This window comes from Lepidochelys olivacea (genome assembly GCF_965140295.1).
Source record: "Lepidochelys olivacea isolate rLepOli2 genome assembly, chromosome: 14".
Classification (NCBI taxonomy): Eukaryota; Metazoa; Chordata; order Testudines; family Cheloniidae; genus Lepidochelys; species Lepidochelys olivacea.
Genome location: NC_140424.1, coordinates 26,305,648 through 26,320,845, shown reverse-complemented (window position 1 = coordinate 26,320,845; position 15,198 = coordinate 26,305,648). Strand labels below are relative to the sequence as shown.

Here is a 15,198-nt window from a genome sequence, read left to right as displayed (position 1 = left end):
AGTGTTTTATTGTTTTTGTCTAAATCTGTACATTTCTTGGGGTATCTAAAGAGTAATTGTGTTAAACTTTTGCAAAACCTGTGTGTTATGCGCATCGGTTATCACATAGCCCTGGAGAGAGAAACCGTAAGCCAGACTGCCCACAAGTTTGGAGCACTGGGAAAAGGTTTACTGAGGTTATCAGTGTGTCTTGTGGGGTCAGAACCAGCCAGGATATGGGGCTGGGCCAGCTGGACCACCAGGTCCACTTATCTAAAGGAGCAATAGGTAGAGTCTGGGCCCAATAAGCATGCCTGAGGGACCAAAGACTGAGACAAACCTTGCTGGATTCTTCCCAGAGCAAGGGAAGCTTAAGAGCACATGGTTCCCCATTAGGACCCAAACAGCAACCTGGTGAGCATCTAGCAGGGGGAGCTGTACCAGAGCTAGGACAGAATGTCAGTCTTCAGACAGTGACTCTTCCTGCTAAGTCTAGCCAAAACCAGGACCCTCTTAGGACTTCATGACCAACTAAAAAATATCTGCCCCCTCCCCACAACCTCCGTACAACTGACTCGTGTCCTCCTTTGTTGAGTGACTATTTACTGAAAACTAAGCTATGCTCAAATTTGCAGAGAGCTCCAAAATTAAAGAAGGGGAGCAAATGCACAGCAAACAGCAAAGTGAGCTGTTGAGAAGAGAAGAGACTGACTGTCATAAATATAAAGGGAAGGGTAACCACCTTTCTGTATACTGTGCTGCAAAATCCTTTCACCTGCAAAGGGTTAAGAAGCTAAGGTAACCACGCTGGCACCTGACCCAAAATGACCAATGAGGGGACAAGATACTTTCAAATCTGGAGGGGGGGAAAAAGGCTTTTGTCTGTCTGTGTGATACCTTTGTTGGGAACAGATCAAGGATGCAAGCCCTCCAACTCCTGTAAAGTTAGTAAGTAATCTAGCTAGAAAATGCGTCAGGTTTTCTTTGTTTTGGCTTCTAAATTCGCTGTGCTGGAGGGAATTTGTATTCCTGTTTTTGTGTCTTTTTGTAACTTACGGTTTTGCCTAGAGGGATTCTCTATGTTTTGAATCTGACTGCCTGTGAGATTATCTTCCATTCTAATCTTACAGAGTATTTCTTTTATCTTTGTTCTGTTCTTCTAATAAAGTTCTGTTTTTTTAAGGATCTGATTGGGTTTTTAGGATCTTAAGAAACCCAAGCTAGTCTGTGCTCAATTTGTTTATTCTCAAGCCTCCCCAGGAAAGGGGGAGTAAGGGTTTGGCGGGATTGCTGGGGGAAAGAGGAACTCCAAGGGGTCCTTTTCCCTAGTTCTTTTTTAAAGCGCTTGGTGGTGGCAGCATACCCTAGTCCAAGGGCAAAGATTTTGTGCCTTGGGGAAGTTTTTAACCTAAGCTGGTAGAAATAAGCTTAGGGGGTCTTTTATGCGGGTCCCCACATCTGTACCCCAGAGTTCAGAGTGGGGAAGGAACCTTGACACTGCCCCTCAAACGAAGTATTGTGGATTAATGATGATTGTTTGCTATTATTTTTTACAAGTGAACGTTTGTCAGTAGAGAGTGAAACCTGAAGTCTTGTCCTTCAGAGAAACTCACAAAGAGTTGCCCTTTTTTCAAAATAGCCATCATCTTCTGTTATCCTCAGTTAGGATGCCCTCTTTCAAAATGGTGACTGCCTCCCATTGTTCCCCATGAGAAAGAATCAAAACCGAGCTCAGGGAAGATGGTATGCAGGCTTTTGGGAGGCAGAGAGGAAAGCTGTGAGGAGCAGTGGCAGTGCCATATTTCCTGAGGGCAGCTTCTGGCCTCAGTCCCATTGAAAACAATATGAGATGGCAACCATTTTAAGAGACAGTAGGACTTCATGGAATTTGCTGTAGACCATTTATCAGTGCTGCTGCACTTCCAATTATGAACAGCAAAAAATGGCCAATACCCTTACAATATTTCTCCAAATGTAGTCAACCTCCCTAAAATCTCATGCACAAAGAGTCTGTGTTATTGCATTAACATCATCAATAGGGACAAAAAAAAAGTCTTGACATAAGATGCTAAATTTCTAAAAATACCCATTTAATTTTAACATAATTACTCAAATACTTAGAAAATTCATTCTGTATTCAAAGGGCAAATGATTAAGCTTGGAGAGGACATACTGTATTTGTCATACACAAAGGCTGAATCCCTGCTTTTAATACAAAACCAAACTTAACCTTAACTATGAAACTGCAATTGGTGCCTCCGTAACAGATGAAGCAGACAAAGGGTAGGAAGGGAAATAAAAGAACAGCTTGGTGTAATGACTTGGTTTAGGTCACACAGGAGGTCAGTGGTGGAGTTGGGAATAGAATGCAGGCCTCTGACTCCTAGGCTGGTGTCCTAGCCACTGGACTATAGTACCTGTCAATCCTTCCCATAGTCCCATGTCTTCGCTGGCCCATCAGTCAGTAATAAAGACTACAACAGCCATACTTGACACCTTTAATACTTTGTGGAGAAGATTTCTAAGAAATTTGTGATTCAGCTGAGAAGCAACTCTGCAGTTCTCCAAAAACCTTCTGAATTTCTTGTCCACTTTCAGCCTAGGTATGGCAGAGACTGAGCTCTTCTCATTGACTAAACAGACAGAACAGCTACCCCTGCTAGTTGTTTCAGGTCTCCCAGAAGCCATTGATATCACTGCCCATAAGAGTCTGGCTGCTCACCTGCAGGCCCTGAGGGAGGAGGAGAGGATCACATTTGAATGTTTCTGTCCTTTCTAGGAGTTCCTAGCAGACGCTGCTGTACAATTGTTCATCCACACTAAGGGCACATATTTACCAGGATCTAGTCTGCCCCTGCTCCTGTTCATTGTGGTACTGGAGGAGACAGTGATACAGGGGCTGTGGTGTCATCACTACATGAAGGACACAGTTTGAAATCCACAGGTTGGTCCATGGAAAGAGGAGATGGATGGATAATGATAACAAATCTCAAACCGCGCTGTTTGAGGCAGCAATGTGCTCTTGGGCCATAGTTGCAGTTCCTGTTGTTCTGATACCAGTTTTCAACTGAGAACCGAAAGCTGAAGGCAAATAGCTGTTTGAATATTTATTGTGTGTGTTTGTTCCTGCCTGGTTAAATCACAGTTTTGCAGTGAGTTGGCCAGGATGATCGCATCTCTGAGTTCATGTAAATGTAAAGCCATGTTACAAAGGGGAAGAGCGAGAGAGAAATTGCGACCATCAGACGAATTCCACCCAGGGGATTTCTGGAAAGAACAAAAGACAGTTGTGTTATTTCAGATCAAACCCAGCTAGCAACAGAGGTGTCTGGGTCTGGGGTGAGGCTCCTCATCAGACTGAGGAGCCTGGAGAAAAGCAGTGCTGATGAGCTGCAATCAGCGTACCACAAAACCTCTCTGGCCGCTGCTGCTGTAAGTGGCTTCTCTGAAGCGCCTGCTCCCAAACTCTGCCTTTACTGTGACAGGAGAACAGAACAGGCAGCAGCACGGGTCCAGGAGCCTGCCCACTTGTTCCCCTTCTCTGCTCCTTTCCAACCTGCACTGAAGAGCTGCTCAGCTGCCCCAAGTCCATGTGGCTACATCCCCCTCAACTTTTAGTGACGGACACCAAAGACTCCCTTCCTGCAGCCACAGCAGCACAGAGACAGACCCCTGTTCAGCAAGTTAGAATCCAGGCAGTGTCAGAGCAATGGGAGGCAGAAAGGCAAGGATTTCAACCTGGGGCAGAAAGCAGCCAGATTTTCCTAGACTGATAGTTTGGGAGTACTACTTTTTTTCCAGCTTCCACATGCAGATTCCCCAGACTATATTTTCACTGGGCACACACCAAAATATAATTCTTTGTGACCTGGTGTAAATGAGGCAAACACACATGATGCACCTCCATGGCTGCATCTTGACTGACGGGGGAAGTGACGACCACAAGGAACAAAGACTGAGTTAAGAGTATTTTTGTGTTTGTTTCTTTTTGAAATGAGGGTATATTTTAGTCTTAAAGTGAGGCCTAATGGCATGCCCTAACGGCAGGCATACTCTTTGCACCCTTTAGTACGCTAGGTCTGGGCTTTCCTTGATTTGAGGAACTGCGCTGAGATTTTGTGGTGTGGATAGAGATCACCACACTTGTGCTGGGTCTGGATTTGATTTTAGCTCACCAGAAAAGCTTATGTAGTAACACACTGTGCCATTTAACCCTTCTCTACACAAATAACAAAGCAGATGGATAGTCTCTATTGCTACTTTCCTTTAAACACTGGCTCCTGGCCTATTACAGAAACTGTTTCCTTGCAGTGCATGGCATGCAGGTACTGCTCTCTAAAGATAACATCTCTGCAGGGCTCCTGGATCTTCTCTCTTTCATTCTAATGGAACAGCCCTAACTCTTAAGGCTTTCTGATGGATGAGAGCAGTATTAGTGGGACAGAGCCCCTCCTGGGCATCACACCCCACTCTTTTTAGGGCAGTGGTTCTCAACCAAGGATACATGTACACCTGGGGGTAGGCAGAGGTCTGTCAGGAGGTACCTCAACTCATCTAGATATTTGCCTAATTTTACCACAGGCTACATAAAAAGCACTAGCAAAGTCAGTACAAACTAAAATTTCATACAATTACTTGTTTATACTGCTCTATATACGATACACTGAAATGTAAATACAATATTTATAATTATATGATAAAAAGGAGAAAGTAATAAATTTTTCAGTACGACTGTGCTGTGACACTTTTGTACTTTTATGTCTGATTTTGTAAGCACGTAGTTTTTAGATGAGGTGAAACTTGGGGTACACCAGACAAAGCAGGCTCCTGAAAGGGGTGCCGCAGTATGGAAAGGCTGAGAGTCACTGCTCTAGGGTACAAATACTGCCCTTGAGGCGCTCAGAGAAGGAGCAGGAGCTGCAGCATGTTGCAGACTGCTCTGGATCCCAGCAATGCTCACTGAGCAGCTGTTCATTTTCCAGCCCCATCTTACAGTCAGAGCTGGTGCAGCTTTTCCAAACACTGAGGTCTTTGCTTTGATGCTGGTTTAATGCCCAGCAAAATTTTGTCATCTCCCTCCCAGGTTCCAGGTTCTGTCTCCCTCTCCTCCTACGACGACTGCAGAGAATCTGCTTATGCTGATGGCAGCGGAGTCGGCCCACTCCTCATTAGGGTCCTTTCTTACATACGTTATGCCCCATTACTAGCGTTCTAATGGAAACACTTTTGCCACCTTGGTTTTTGCAGTTACTGCCTGCATCCACTATAACACTATGCTACCGCTATACACAGTCTCTTTTTATGAAGAAACATCCCCACCTTCAGACTCTGCAGGAGGAGCAACAGGTTTCCTTCAAGTTGTCCTCTGGACCAGGTTTGCCTCACCTTTTTTCCCTTTTGCTTTATGCCGCTTATGACCAGCAGACCTTGTCCTTCCAGAAACCCAAATGAACATGGTGCTGTGCCCAAGTCTGAGCAGAATTTAGACAATAATATGCAGCAAGGCAGCACACAGCCAAAATCACCTATGGATAGGAAACAGCTAGCTGCAGCCAGCCCTGTAGTATATACCCTATCACGAACCATGAATATACAAATGGATTAAAGACTTACTTTGCTGAATTGCGGCAAAGATTCATCCATATTGTAATAATCACCAGACCAAACAACTCCCTATACAAAATAAATACATAAATGAAAAAATAAAAAAAATCAGAATACAGTGTGCACAAGTATTTGCTTACACAAAGGACAAATTCTCTGCAAAAGTAACGGGTAGGCGTGCAAGCTCCCCCTAAGAGGAATTAGATTTACTATTAAAGCCGGATCTGAGCTCACAGAAATCTGAATGGAATTCCTACTCTACATGCACACAACCAATTTACAGAATCTGCACAGATTTCTGCTTCCATTTTCTATTAGACTCCTTTTAATACTAAATATAATGATATGACAGTTGAATATGTACAAACTCATGGCCGTTGAACCAAAATTTTTACAGACTACAGATAAACCCGTAAACTACGCCTCAGGGTGTCCATTTAAATGGCAACTTAAGACACGATCACTTTTACCTTGTGCACAAGCAAGCACCTTGCTTACTTAAACAAAAAGGAATATCTGAGTCTCTGCCTAGTGGGAGTTTGCCTCCTTCACTTTCAACCCCCTTTCCTCCATGCTTGGCAGTAGTGGGGATTGTGCCATCAAGTCTCCAACAGCTTGACAGGTAGGTACATTCCAGAAACGTACGTACATGGTACCCTCCAAACAAAATTTGGGGGATGAAAATTGATTTTTTTTAACGTTTTCTATTTTGTTATTTAAATTATAATTTTTTCTTATTAAAAATAAACCACTTTAAAATGAAATCTGAATTTAATACAAAACATATGTTAAGACCTAAACTACTTGTATCTTTGAACATTTAAATAAACAATAAATATACTGAATCCATTAGCCTCTATGAATTAAAGGATGCTTTTCTATATAAAGGTGTTTTGCCCGAGTCTAACTTTTGAGGTCAAGCTTTATAAATATGGTACAATAGTTCAGCCTATCTCACTTTCAAGAAACTTAGATGAGAGTAGGAATTTAAGCTCCAGTCACTTTTCAAATATGTTTGTGTAAAACTTTCCTGAAATAATCCATTTAATTCACAGACCACAGTTAATCCCTTTGTTTAATAAATTATTTAGTTGTGAATGTGAAACATGTTTTGATATGGGAATTTTATTTACCCAAAACTTTTACGTTTGTTTTAATAAAAAATAAATCATATATACAGTTGTGCGTGTTTAATTAAATTCCAGTTACCATCCTAATGAAGTTAACTTTTTGCTCATGATTTGTTTAACTATCTAGTGAATAAGCAATATCATTTGCCCTTTTCTGACATACTAAATATGTATGGTTAATAAGAATTTGAAAATATTAAGCTATATAATTGTTTACATAAATGTATATAGTTATAGTGCACCCTCTCAGGTAGCAAAGAGATGTACCAAATCTAGTGTAAAGGCTCTATTTAGTTGTAAATCAACACATTGTAATGGTTATATCAACCAATGAGAGTGCACCTTTCTTCAGAAAATAACTGAAGTGCAAATGTAAAAGTTTATTAAAACTGATGATTTAAATCACTTTATTTACATCAATCCACCCTGAACACAATTCTGAAAAAACTTACCCAATTCCTGCCTCTAAAGCTCTGGAATCAGAACACAGGGTGCTTCCAAGGTGCACAGTGCCAGTCTTGTGAGTTTTGAAAGCCAGTACCGACCCCTACCCCATCCCCATCTGTGACTGACCAAAGCAAAGAGAACAGGGGATTCAGCCAAGCTGCAACCTGTGCTCACTGGCCCCTTCGTCAACGGTTTGTCCAACATACTGCTGGACTAGCAACATCCAGGCTGAGTTCCTTACTAGCCTGACTCCCTTCTTTTTAGGGCCAACCCACTCACTGTAGCAATCAAAAACTGAAGCTTGGTCTGCCTGGGAGTGAGCTGCCAGAGGGACAATCTGCTTCATGCATGGGCTGTATGGATCAGGACAGAATAGATGCATTACTCACCTTCCTTCCTCTTCATGCAAGATGTTACTTTCTGCATAAGCGAACAAAGAGCACCCCAAGGCAACGGTTCCAACTAAACAAGCAGCAGAATGCAGATCTGACAGGCTCCTCCAGATGACATTATCTGGGGAAGAACAGACTGGAGCTACTAAATGCTTATGAACATACTACATGAAGTACATCCCAAGTCTTCCAGACTGTAAAGAGGCTGCGTGAAAATGGACCCTTCCACAAACACACATGCACTAGGAAGGAGGGATGCAGGAGTGTCTGCTGCAATACTAGGTAGGACTTGCTCTTTTATGTATCCAGGTGTTTGGAATGGCAAAGGAATTCTGGTCTAGAAATACTGTTGACAAATGCAAGCTCTGGGTGGATTTCAGATTCTGAGTTCCTGGGAAACAACTCCTTGGCAGCACCACAGCTCTGAAGACCATCACAGATCCTCCCTAGGAAACAGAAACATGCTCCACTGTTCAATGGCTTCATAAAAGGCCATGGAGAATTACAAACTGAAGCCTCTACATAGCAAGGAGCATGACTTCCTGACACCCTATGCCCACTGTCAGGCTCTTGGCAGTGACATCAGGGTGCTCCCCGTAATTCTAGGGCATGAGCTGTCCCTGCCTCAAAATATTTCAGGAAAGATTAGAAGGGGCCCGGACACAGGCTCTTGTGGCTTACAGGTCCATGCTGGAGGGCTACGGGAGGCATAGGTAAGTGAATAACAAATGGTTCTCTGGCTGACCTCCATAATGACAAGTCAACAAATGGAAAACCAGAAGGCTTAACAAACAAAATCTCTTGAGGGCTGAACCCTCCAGTGGATGGAGAGCTCCAAGCAAGAGCTGATCATTATAGGCTCCCAATATAGAAAAGAGCTGTGTATGATTTTTTACTTTGCAACAGGTCTACATAGAAGGCTGATGGTTCTGTTGAACTGGCTGCAGCTCAGGGCCTTTCACAGTCCTAATGTGAAATGCTTCTTATTGATTTGGCAATATCAAAATTAAAATAATTAGGAAAAACAAATGTCCTGAAAATATACAAGTATGCTGAAAATAAACTTTAGGCTATCTAAACCAAAAGAATCTGGAAAAATTATTTCCCTTTTCAACACTCCTGTTTGTTTACTTTTGGCATTTATCTCAATTTGGGCATTGAAAACAGACTTTCAGTTTCACTTTCAGGCTCTCATGCACTAGCAAAATGCTGCAATGTTGAGGTTGCAAATGCTGCAGAGCAAGGTTTATTTATGAGCAGTGACTGTTACACTTTCATTTAACAAAGCCAGCATTTTAGGTGGCAGAGTTGATGCAGCATGTTACAGAAGAGACACTGTGCTCTCTCATGGAAACTTTACTTTGTTTTTGTTGGGATTTTCCTTAATCCAAAATAAAATTCATTCAGCATATATGGTTGTCATTTAGCATATAAAAAACAATTTCTCAAAATTCTTTCCAATGAGAGAAAAAAAAATCAAGGAAATACTTCTAGTGATCTTTTATTTTCTGGGCCAAATTTGGCCTTACAGGGACCCTGTAAATACAGCCGCATCGGTCTCAGCCAGCAGATAACATTCCCCAGTGACTATACAATCTTAGAACTCCTACCATGCCATATTATAACCACTAAAAATATTACACTGCTGTATGTGCACCTTCTGTGGTAATCACAGTATTTGGTAGTTATACCGTTATCTCTTCAGAACACTGTACAGACATTAACTCTCAGCCCTCCTAGGACACAGGTAAGAATTATCCCAGTTTTACAGATGGGGAAACAGAGAGAAAAGTTCAGTGACTTGCCAATGGGAGCAGCAGAGCCAAAGACTAGAACATGGAAGTTTCTGGCTCGCAGTCTCGTGCACAGCCCAATAGATCACCATTTAGTACTAGAACCAGACTGTTGCGGCATAGGTGCAGTAATAAGGATGTCTCAGGACGAGGAATTGATGCAGAGAGAATGGACTAAATCCATTTCTAGGACATCCATCTGCAAACAGGAAAGCAGTCACCATCACTCCTGGGAATGAGCACCTTACTACCTGCAGTCATGGACAGCTGAGCACATTTCCATGCAGCCCTGGGTTTGCATCCTACCATGGCAAAAAATGAAAACTAATCTCTTTGAGGTGAAGATCTGACGAGTGAGTCCATTTAGAATGCCAATATCATACCTGTAATTGACGGATTAAGGCCAACAAGCAGCGTAAGGACAGCAGGTACAATGTAGACCACCTGTTAGTGAGATATTGCAAGTCCACTCTGTAGCATGAGAAGGCAGAGCACAGAGAAGCAGCCACATCCCATCCAGCTCATTTACACAATGCAGCAGAGCAGGTGATCTGGAGCGATTACAATACACAGAGGTGATGTGGAGCCCAGAGGTACTCAGGTCAGGAGGTGTGAGCCCCAGGGAAGGAGGAGAAGAGATAGTTTGGTGCCTGCCCTAGACAAAGATGGTAGGGGGTGGGGGTAAGCAAAGTGGAATAAAAACCCCTGGAAATGTCATGCAGGTAATCAAACTTGAGTAACCTGTCCACCGCCTTTCCACACCCAGGTCACTATTCAGAGGGAAGATGATGTTCCCAAAAGGTGTAATTTTAAAAAGCTGTTTATTTTAATCAAGGATGAGGATTTAAAACTCATCCAAAGCAGGCTTCAGGTTTTACCTGCTCCAGGCAGAATTACAGAACCCATTCAGGTGGTTTGAAGTCACCCAAGTGTTGTGAACTTGTGCGCCACAGGTCAGGCCAAAGCTAGAAGAGTCATTGCAAACCTTTCAGAAGGGCGTTGTAACAGAAAAGAGGGCAGATGTCCAACAAAGGAGCAAATTTAGGATTCTCTCCTATAAAATGCTCCAGAGTCTTCAGCAGCTAGGAAAGTCTGTAGTCATACTCACTATCCACAGTCCTGCATCAGGGTCATTTATCTGGAATAACAAAGAGGTCAGAATGAGCACTCAGACAAGATCTTACAGGCTTTCACCTGGTGTCAGGATTCTCAAACCTACATTTGTCCTCCCGGCTGGGTCAAGAATAAAAAGTACTTTATTAAAGGATCCTCCTGGTTCAGATTTCTCTTATTTTGGAGAGGAGAGTTGGTTCGAGCCAGCACGTGTGCATAAGCACCCTGCACTGCTGTTGTCATCATCTGGATGCATGTAATAGAGAATCCAGCGATCAAAATTTTGTTGAGCAGGGGAAGCACATTTTCCCCAATTATGCCAACTGTCACCAATTTAAACAGAATTATGGGTGACAGTTTCTTCTTGATAACACCAAAGAATAAGAGCAGGGGGCAGCTTTCAATGCTAACACTAGGGCAAAACTGCCAGTCTGAGCCAGCTGGAGTTTGGATTCAATCAAGGAAGATTGTACTTTGGGTTCAGTACTAGCTTGAGAATAAAGAGATCTGGCCTCTGTTCCCAACTTTACTTAGTGGGTGACAGTACCCTTGAGCAAGTCACTTCCCCTCTCTGTGCCTCAATTGCTCCATCTGTAAAACACATCACCCCTTCAGCGGACTTTTAATTTTCCATAATATTATATTCTGATCAAAGATTTTCTAGCTTTGCCTAAGGAAACTCTCCCCCGAGAGTCATACTTTTTCAGGTCCCTCTGGCTGATAACTCAGGATTATAACTGAAATGCAGGGTATTAGTTACGAAGTGTTTGTAATTTCACTTTCATGTATTTAGGAAACGCTGAACAGTTATTGTGACTTTTTTCTGTATTGTAGTTTAAATAAATTACCAAAACAATTGAAATTGGTGTGATTATATTGCATTCTTTTGACAAATAAAATGTGCAGAATTTTTTATTTTTTTAAGCAGACTCCCTCCAGGAGTAAATCCTGCCACATATCTCTACCCTCCATACGCTGAGTCATTGGCACATTAAGGGCGCCCCGTTGGTTCTACTGCCTGGTGAACTGGGAAAGCCAACTCGATGTTACAGGGGAGGAGTGGGGAGCTGTACACGGCAGTCATGAAGATGTGTAAAACCATTGCTGTTGCACTGGGAGAAGTGGGCTGGAGAAGAGCTGGGCTTTGACAAACCACCTATAGTATCCAGCAAACACAGCTCCTCCACGTCTCACATCAGCTGGAGGTTGGGTAGGATGGGTAGAGATAGGGCAGCAGGGCTCCCCGTTGACTCTGTGGTTGTGCACAGCCCTGTTACCTAGCCCAGCTCCTCAGCTTTAATACACAATCTGATGCAAAATTTAGGTCCAGTTTGTCACAGAGCCCATGGAGCCTTATTTATGGCTTGGCTGAGGTATAGTAAAGTAAATTATCTATCTTGTTCACTCTGGGCAATCCGATTTAACGTCTGTCTAGATTTAACCTGCATTATGTGTACACAGGCTATGGTGGTGGATTCCAGTCACTGAAGAACTGTATTTCCTCCTTTACAATTTCCTTGTCTATTTCAAGCCCCATTTTATGCTGTAACAACAGTAGGTTTTTCCAGCATTAAATTATTTTTCTTTATTTAATATTTATTAATTACCAATTTTCCTATGTTCCCTCTTTAGTCCTGCATATAGCCAGGTTTGATAAAATACTGTTCTCTTTTCTTTTGATTTTATCTCTGGAATATACATAAATTTCCTCTCATCTGACTTTCCTCGTATGAATTGCTCCACCTAATTAAAGGGAATGACAATCTCAAAGAGAACTGCTCCCTGATAAAACTACACTTCCACCAAACTCCTTGAGGGGCTTAGGAAGCCCCACTCCACCATGAACAGCCCCAAACTGGCAGTGTATGATGGCAGGGTTAAGCCATGAAAAAGGTTCTGTCTTATGACAGACGAAAGCTACATCACTTCTTGATGACATTCCTCACGACATCTGACCACGATGGGCTGCAGCAACGAACTGCTACTGCCATTACACAGCCAAAACCACAGGACCTCTGAGTACATGCAGCATTCCACAGAACAGAACATCACAGTGAAGTTTACACACTGGCCTGTTACACAAGCACAGCAGCAAGCTTCTCTATGAGCCATTTCCACACCAAACTCCATGAACAATAATCTGCAAATGAAAACTCCAGTCCTGTGAACTGGCACGGGGAGTGGATTATCGGTAGGGATGTCAGACAATTACAAAAATTGCAATTAGTAGCGAGACTAAAAAAAATAATCACAGTTTTTAATCACAGTGTTAAACGATAATAGAGTAACATTTATTTAAATATTTTTGGATGTTGTCTACATTTTCAAATATATTGATTTGAATTACAACTAGGGTGACCAGATGAAACGGAGAAAATATCGGGACACAAGGGGGAAGGAAAAAAAAAAAAAGTGGCCAGAGTTGCAGAAGGAAAAAAACCCAAAAAACAAAAAACGCCAGAACGGCCAAAGCCGCAATATCAGGTCAAATGGCGTCCCGACTGTGCATCGGTTGGGACTCGGGACAAAAATTTAAAAATCGGGACAGTCCCGATTTTATTGGGACATCTGGTCACCCTAATTACAACACAGAATACAAAGTGTACAGTGCTCACTTTATATTATTGCATCAGATTACAAATATTTGCACTGTAAAAAGATACAAGAAAAGGAGTACTTGTGGCACCTTAGAGACTAACCAATTTATTTGAGCATAAGCTTTCGTGAGCTACAGCTCACTTCATCGGATGCAGCTCACAAAAGCTTATACTCAAATAAATTGGTTAGTCTCTAAGGTGCCACAAGTCCTCCTTTTCTTTTTGCGAATACAGACTAACACGGCTGTTACTCTGAAACCAAACAAAAGAAACAGTATATTTCAATTCACCTCATGCAAGTACTGTAGTGTGATCAAGAGAATATCGGGACACAAGGGGGACCCCATCCACCCTCCTCCTCCCCCAGCCCCTTTCCCCATTCACCCTGCAGCCTGACTGACCCCATCCACCCTCCTCCTCCCCCCAATCCCTTTCCCCATTCACCCCCAGCCCCTTTCCCCATTCACCCCGCAGCCTGACTGACCCCATCCACCCTCCTCCTCCTCCCCCCAATCCCTTTCCCCATTCACCCCCAGCCCCTTTCCCCATTCACCCCGCAGCCTGACTGACCCCTTTCCCCATTCACTCTCCTCCCCCCATTCGCCCTCGGCCCGGCCTCACCTGCACGGCGGCCGCCAGCCCGAAGAAGGCGGCCATGAGCAGGTTGCAGAGTCTCCACAGGCGGCCCGGCCCGGCGCCGCTCCCCGCCATGGTGCAGGCCGCGCCGAGCTCCACCTCGCCTGGGCGGGCCCGGCTCGGACCCGGGGCTGACGGGGCGGGGCTCCCTGGTCGGTGGGTGCGTAACGGGGCGGGGCTCGGTCCCCGATGGTGGGGGTAACGGGGCGGCGGGCGGCCTCGGACCCCCCCCCCCGGGAAAGACATAGGACGGAGTCGCAAAAGCCAAAGACAAGGCTCAGCCGCATCGAGGCCGGGGCAGACCAGAGCCCCCGGGTACAGGCGGGAAAAGACCAGCGACGTTTTGGTCAGTTTCACGGGAGTGGCTCCAGGATGCAGCTGGAGGAGAGAAATCCAGGCGTTGGTTGCCCGCAGTGTGTCTGAGTTTAAAAGTGAAAAGAAGAAGGGGGGACAGAAGAAGAAGACGGGCAGGGTCAAGGGTGGATTTTTTCAGGATGGAGAGACCCTCCTTTTAAGGGAAGAGGCCAAAAGCGAGCAAAGGGTGTAGGAAGGGAGAGAATAGGAGTGAAGAGGTCACGAGCTGGGAAGGATCGCGGGGGCAGGTGGAGGTGAGAGCCGAGGAGAAACCTCTGCATCAGTGACAGGAGGAGGAGGAGGAGGGTGGCTGTGGCCCATCTTGTAGATATTTTATTTGAAAAAGTCATCAGGATCTTTCACAGAAAGGGAGGAGGGGAAAGGATTTCGGAGGAACTCACAGGTAGTAAACAAGCAGCTGTGGTTATGGGTGTGGAGTCAGTGAGGTGGAGACATAGTACTGTCTGACAAGAAATATGACAGAACTGGAGGAAGTTCACGTGGTCACAGGACTTTCTCCAAGGGTGTCCAGTAGCACAGGTTGTTGAGGAGTCAGGGTTGTAGGGACAGATGTTCAAGCGGCAGAGAGAGAGGCAAAAGAGTCCAGTGGATTGGAGAGAATCCACATCTGAGTCAGAGCAGAGGGCAGAGTGGGGGGGAAGGGGGGGACTGAGAGTAGTGAGAATAAGTCCTGGATATGAATGGTCATGGGAGGGACTGGTAGATAATGTTGAAGGGAATGAGGTGACAGGGAGAAGGCAGATATTGAGAGGTCAGAGAAGTTATAGTGTTTAGTCAAGAGAGGCTTGAATAAGTGACCACCTTGGTGAGTGGGAGCATTGTTACATTACTTGAAATCAAATCAGGAGTTGAAGGCAAGGAGATGGGCAGCTAATCAGTTGGGACATCATCATGGAAGATGAAGTTACATAGGGTGAATATGGGAGAGAAGAGTCAAAGGGAGAAAGGTGGATGGGGAAGAACAAGTAACCACTACATTGTTTTTGATTTCTCCCTCTCCTACTTCTTCTAACACCATACATATCCAAGTCACATCCAAATCCTTGCCACTTCTTTAACCTCAGCATCACCAAGATCTTTCCTTTCCTTCCCGACAGCCAAATCTCTTGGTCAGGGATCCATTATATATATG

At 44.0% G+C, this 15,198-nt stretch overlaps 1 protein-coding gene across 1 annotated transcript; it reads right to left on the bottom strand.

The window, feature by feature from the left end:
* Positions 1–2,048: 2,048 nt before the first annotated feature.
* TMEM220 (transmembrane protein 220) lies at positions 2,049–13,991 on the bottom strand. The gene is made up of 6 exons (XM_084647546.1): positions 13,677–13,991; positions 10,454–10,483; positions 9,729–9,789; positions 7,550–7,673; positions 5,593–5,652; positions 2,049–3,246 (listed from the first exon to the last, which is right to left on the bottom strand). The coding sequence occupies exons 1-6, from the start codon at positions 13,935–13,937 to the stop codon at positions 3,114–3,116; spliced, it is 669 nt and encodes a 222-aa protein (XP_084503672.1). The 5' UTR covers positions 13,938–13,991; the 3' UTR covers positions 2,049–3,113.
* Positions 13,992–15,198: the final 1,207 nt, after the last annotated feature.

Bases quoted from the DNA above. Each gene is read 5' to 3' on its own strand.
- TMEM220 (XM_084647546.1), bottom strand. From the start codon at position 13,937: ATGTCTTTCCCGGGGGGGGGGGTCCGAGGCCGCCCGCCGCCCCGTTAC. The intron at 9,790-10,453 runs GTGAGTATGACT...TCTCACTAACAG, and splicing joins CTGATGCAGGACTGTGGATA to GTGGTCTACATTGTACCTGC. The intron at 3,247-5,592 runs GTAAGTCTTTAA...TGTTCTTTCCAG, and splicing joins CTTTGCCGCAATTCAGCAAA to AAATCCCCTGGGTGGAATTC.